Raw genomic sequence first — 6,000 nt, forward strand, 5'->3', positions numbered from 1 at the left:
GCTGACTCCCGGATCCCCTTTGACCTCTCTGAAGTGGTCACCTCTCCTAGGCAGACTCCTGGAGTGACAGCCCTCACCTCCTCCTGGGACTGATGCTCCCGCCAAAAGACAATCTGTCACATGCTCCCCACAGATTCTTTTCCAATCCCAGGGTGCATTGCGGCAAACCCTGCCCACTGGGACAGTCCTAAACCCTGGTGTGCTATTGGCTAGGTTTCCTCCACTGTCCAACAAGATCCCTCATTGGATACAGTGGGGAGGCTCCCCAGACTCAACAGGCCACACCTGGAGGCATGTGACAGCACAGCTAACAGATCAGGCTCCCTGATAAGCAGACAGGGCCATTATATGCTTTTCCCTAGCACCTACCTAGGAGGGTGCTACACTTGTATGAGTAGACTGCTTCCATTTCTAAAGGAAACAATGGAGTTTTGGAGAAAAAGATCCAGTTTTCTCACAAAGTTTAGGATAATATAAGTAAACAATAGGTAAGCCAAGACCTCCTGATTTGAATTTCCCTATTTTTAGGGCTTGTCAGCTCATATAGAATTGTTAACTTAGAACTGCAATTTTAAAATAGACTTCTTGAATAAATCTAAAAAAAAAATTGGTATAGAAGTGCTATGTATTTTCATTGTGTCTGTCAAGGCTCTCCTGAACTATCCTCCTGGGAATCCTTAGATACATTGGTATTGTTTTTTTTTATTGGTTGAACTGGATGGACTTTTTTTTTTTTTTTCAAACTAATTATGTAAAATTGCTATTGACCATGTTTCCACTATTAGTATAAACAATACCAGGAAGGGGGGTTCCCCTAGTGGGACTGAAGCAAGACACCTCTAGTTTAACTTGTAGAGGTGTAATTAAACAGTCCCATAAAGACACATTAGGGCTGCAATTATTTGTCTCTCCTGAAAATACTATGTTCTGGGCTGTCATGTTAACCCTTTGGTTTTAACCATTTTGAAGTGCTGACCACACAACAGGTATGATGATAAGGTCTGAAGATGGAGGCGGTGTAGACCACCTCAGAAAGGCTGCATAAATGGGGCTCACATTGGTACCGTGCAAAAATGATTTTTATTGATGGTGATAAAGTTAACAAAAAGGATAAAATTCCATGGAGAAACCACCATGATTACAATACGATGTTGACCTTGAAAACCCAGATGGGTGGACAGAGATGACAAGATGGTATACACACACACAGAGGTCCCCCACTTGCCCCCAACCTGGCCTCCTAACTCAGCACTAGTCCCGAGTGTGGGGAGTGATCTGTCACTAAACGTGACTGGGTTCACTGCTACCCGCTGTCACGTTTAGTGACAGATCACTCCCCACACTTGGGACTAGTGCTGAGTTAGGAGGCCAGGTTGGGGGCAAGTGGGGGACCTCTGTGTGTGTATACCATCTTGTCATCTCTGTCCACCCATCTGGGTTTTCAAGGTCAACATCGTATTGTAATCATGGTGGTTTCTCCATGGAATTTTATCCTTTTTGTTAACTTTATCACCATCAATAAAAATCATTTTTGCACGGTACCAATGTGAGCCCCATTTATGCAGCCTTTCTGAGGTGGTCTACACCGCCTCCATCTTCTCTTTTTGTCTACTGATTTTCGATTGCTGAGGGTTCCCGGCTATATACTAGTTGCTAGGTACCACAGAATGACTCCTAGCATTGTGACATAAATTCAGGAGTACTTTTTCTCTACCATATCTTTTGTTTATTTGAATGATGATAAGGTCTGGCTTTTTCTTATTTCCTGATCTACGATCTAGCTCCTGGTCAGTAATTAAAGTATTTGAAGCTAGAGAAAGCCAAACGACTAGCCTTTTAAGGAGAATAGTAATAGCAGCCTCCTCAGTCTGTAATGATACCTTCATTTAACATACAAGAATATTGTGCAGGTTACAATTTTTTTAGTAGTGAACTTTACTAAACATTCTCTGTATTAGCAGATTTTTGATAATTTTATAAACAAAGATTTTCTTTGCTACTTCTTGTTTCCAATAGGCTGGAGTTAAAGGCACATTGGGTCGTATGCTTGGTGTGTTTGAAGTAAGTAACCTTGGTTAATGTTGAAATAAAGTTTGAGAAAAAGAACCCATTCATTTTTTGATAATTCAAGCATTTTTTAATATATTAAAACAGTTAAAAAATAATGTACATTTCAGTACAAATCATTTTTATATTTATACCTGTCACTTAAAGTAACTAAAGGCAAAACTTCTTTTTTTTTTTTTTTTTTTTCATTTTTGGATATAGTAAAGGAGGATTATAACTCCTGTCAAGTTTATTTTTTTTTTTTTTTGCCATCTCTGTCCCATAGCCAAAACCGGAAGTGAGAGGAAATCCCTCCAAAGTGGGGGAGTGAGACCACGGTTTACCAGAACTAGTGTGCCCATTGGAAGATTTCCCCTCTTACTGTTCTGATGTCAACCCCAAAATTTGGTATTTCATTTTTATTTAGCGGTAAACAACACAAATCAAGAGAGTGAATCTCCCTAAAGGGGTCACAGACAGCAATAAAAAGTGGCAGGGGTTTTTATCCCTTTCCACTCTAACCAAAAAAAAAAAAAAGGTTTTGCCTTGTAGTGAAACTTCAACATAGCCTATAATGTTTTACAATTACTTTGAGTGTTAGTGTCTCTATGCCTCTGCCAGGTATACATGTTCATAGCTGAAAGTTTTTAGCTCTTTGTAGAAGCTCCCTTAGGCTGCTTTCACATGGCAGTGGACTTTACAGTCCCTCTAAAAAGTTATTTGAGTGGCATTTCGCAGGTGTTCAGCACTGCCATCTCCTTTATGCCTTTTATTTTTTAATCCAAACGGGGATTTTACATAGAAATACCGTGCTGCTACATCGTGCCAAGTGTTTGGCATGCAGTTACGGCATGGTCCCATTTACTTTAATAGCTGCATTTGGCAAGCAGAATACCTGTCAAATGTGATACGGCAATGTAAAAATGCTGCACTGCACATTGAAGAATTGCAGTCGTAGTATTATGAACAGACCTGAGCAGCTGCCATGTTTGTCCACCTGTTGGGGTGATGGTTTTGCCACCTCTTTCTGCCTGTGTGAACAAGGCCTTTGTATGTCATACCTGATTTAGGCCTAAATTAGGAAAGTGTTGGATGTGGTAGACTTAATAATTTGCACGCTGACAGTTCCCTGTTCGAAAGAACAAAATGTTGCATTTTTTCAACAAATACATACTCCTAATGGATAATCCCAGTAATTTTAGGGATATCTCTACATCCAGTGGTTTGCAAAGCTGAACTATTTTCTTTTTTTTTTGGTGTTTATCCATTGGTTGGGATAGTTGAATAACAGCATCTCCTCTGACAATTCTCAGAACGTGATGCATTGGGGTTGATTTACGAATAGCCTCAGTTCACATTGTCAAATTGCATGCCAAATCGAACCATATTGCCGGAAATGGCACCATCCAAATCTGTGCGACCTCGGCTTTGCGGCACCGCACCAATTCCCAAAAGTAGTTCCTGCACTACTTTTGGCAACTTCAGGGGAAATTTCAATAGACATCTGTGGGTGAACCCTCACAGATGTCTCTCAAATCTCCCCAGAAGTCGGAATGAAATGCCGGTTTGAATTCCCACATTCAGTGTGAACCTAGGCATACTGGAGAGTGCCAAATCTGGTGCAGCTGTGCATGGTAACCAGCTTGTTCAATTAAGCTTTGGAAAAAAACCTGGAAGCTGATTGGTTTCTATGCACAGCTGCACCAAATTTTGCGCTCTCCAGTTTTAGTAAATCAACCCCATTGTGTGATGGTCGTTAGAGGAGTTCGATGAATTAGGAGGGGGGCAAGTGGCATAACGTTTGTGAGTAGCAGCAGCTTCTGTTAACCTTTACAGCTGCTCAGGGCATAATCCAGTGGCTGTAAGCAAACAATTGCAGTAGGGTTTTTATCAGAAGAGGCCAAATGCAGGTAATGGGATACACACCAATACACAACGGTTTGGTGCTGTGTTCAAAAAAAAAAAAAAAACTTCAGCTTTAAAGCAGATATATATATTCAGAAATAAAACTATTACAGTAGTGGTTTTAATAAACAAATGCAAAACATGTTGTAGAAGTGATGCTTAGGCAGAGCTGACCCTTTGGCACAGACCACAACCTGACCTGGAAGCATTGCTTTCTGCGGGACAGTTATTTCACTTTGAAGTTAACATCCGTTTGTAAGTGTAAATTACTCTACTTAATATTATGAGTAAAGCACCTTCCTATTTTATATGAGAAAGCAATTAGGCTTGTTATTACAGAAAAAAACATGTTTTATCCATGCAAAGATGTTTTATTTTCAAAATTTTTTCTCTGCAGAACTTTGAGCGGAAACACCGAACATTTGTCTATGTCCTGACTGTGAACGAGGTCCTGGACGATTGGGAGGACTCTGTTAGCATTGGTATGTGGAATAACTTGATCTGCAGTTGTTATACTAATGGGCCATACACACTATACAATTGTCTTTAGATTTTTTTCCCTTAGATTTATCAAAACCATATAATATGAGGTCAAATCTAAACACTTTCAATTTGTATGCAGTCAGGCAGAGGCCTTTGCACTACATAGTTGAAGATAAATCTAAAGTAAATCAACCAACAAAAGTTGTATAGTGTGTATCCAGCTTTATTGTCTGAAATCGTATACTTGATAAACCTTTTGGTAGAAATTTGCAATCATCCTAACAAACTAATGCTGACTTAAAATTGGTAGATAAAGTGCCTGTGATCATAATGTAAGATAATTCAAGTCACATCTTTATAGGGCGGAAGCGCTGCTGGTTCAGCATTGAGGAGGCTGTTCGCGCTTTGCAGGGATACAAACCAGTGCAGGCATCCTACTTCTCAAGTCTGAGGCAGAACTACCACCCTAACAATGGAGCCATCCCCCTGCCTAGCCAGAGTTCCCTTCCGGATGTTAGATGACCTGTTCACCCTACGGACTCCATCTTTTCTCCTAATCTCCTTTCTTCTCCCGTCCTGAGACGCATCCAGCAGAAAGAGCATCACTGAAAGTGATGAACTCCACTGGGCCTCTGATATTTTGTTGTTCAGCGATGGATTGTGTATGCTGTGATATTTTTTCCCTTTTTGTGTGACATGGACACATTCATGGTTCACTACTGTTTTCCCTTTTCCTACGTATTTGTGCCATGATCATCTTTACTATCATGTTTTGACTAACCCAGTTTCAGATTAGATGATAGAAATGTTTGCCTGTTAAACCTTCACAGACAGCTAGTGTTTATATTCATCTTCCATATGTACTACGACATTGGTTTTCTCATTTCTTAAGCTGCAGCTAAACTAACTGGATGTACTGGAGGATTCTTTAGAGTTTTAAAACAGAAAGAAAAATGATAAAACCATTAATAGTGCAGTTAAACTGTAACATCTAATTTTATGTTAGTCTTTTTGTGTCCAACTATTTAAATAATTGTAAAAAATTAACAAAAGATTTTCAGAAACATTTTCGCTTTGTACAGTTAGCCAATACTTTGATAGTTATATATTTTTTTTTTTATTTTGAAACGTAGTGCTATGGTGGTTTATATTCAAAAATGACTGGCGCATCTCAATAAGCCAGTCAATTTTACCATTGTGTTCTGGTAATATAAAGCAAAAGTATCAGGAAGCAGATTTACTCCAGAAATATTTGAGTTCAAATTTTCAGCAAACTTTTTGTACCTTTTTTTTTAAGCAAGCTTTTGTCGTTCCTTTATTTTTTTTTTCTTTTCCTTTTTTTTCAGAATTGTGAAAGGGGTCACTTTTTCTTCAGTTAGAACTTCAAATACAGTATTTTAATATTTCTTCTGTAAGCAGCTTTAAATACTAATGTGTAACTACGTCACCTTTTGACTTACTTTTTACACTTTTCTTTTCCCATAATCGTTTTTGCTTGTGTCCTATCATGATGCACTGCAACTCTAACTGACCTGACTCTTTTTCTGCCATGTGGTTAATAGCGTA

At 39.1% G+C, this 6,000-nt stretch overlaps 1 protein-coding gene across 1 annotated transcript in view; it reads left to right on the plus strand.

Annotated features, from left to right (window-relative positions):
* NUDT3 (nudix hydrolase 3) overlaps positions 1 to 5,551 on the plus strand; it is an 89,531-nt gene extending 83,980 nt beyond the window's left edge. Inside the window, exons 3-5 of the mRNA XM_082248419.1 lie at positions 2,017 to 2,061; positions 4,349 to 4,433; positions 4,796 to 5,551. Of these exons, the coding sequence (XP_082104545.1) occupies positions 2,017 to 2,061; positions 4,349 to 4,433; positions 4,796 to 4,956 (291 nt within the window). The 3' untranslated portion in view covers positions 4,957 to 5,551. The remainder of the gene's footprint in view (positions 1 to 2,016; positions 2,062 to 4,348; positions 4,434 to 4,795) is intronic.
* Positions 5,552 to 6,000: the final 449 nt, after the last annotated feature.

Source organism: Pelophylax lessonae, assembly GCF_965119305.1.
Source record: "Pelophylax lessonae genome assembly, chromosome: 2".
NCBI classification, from domain to species: Eukaryota; Metazoa; Chordata; class Amphibia; order Anura; family Ranidae; genus Pelophylax; species Pelophylax lessonae.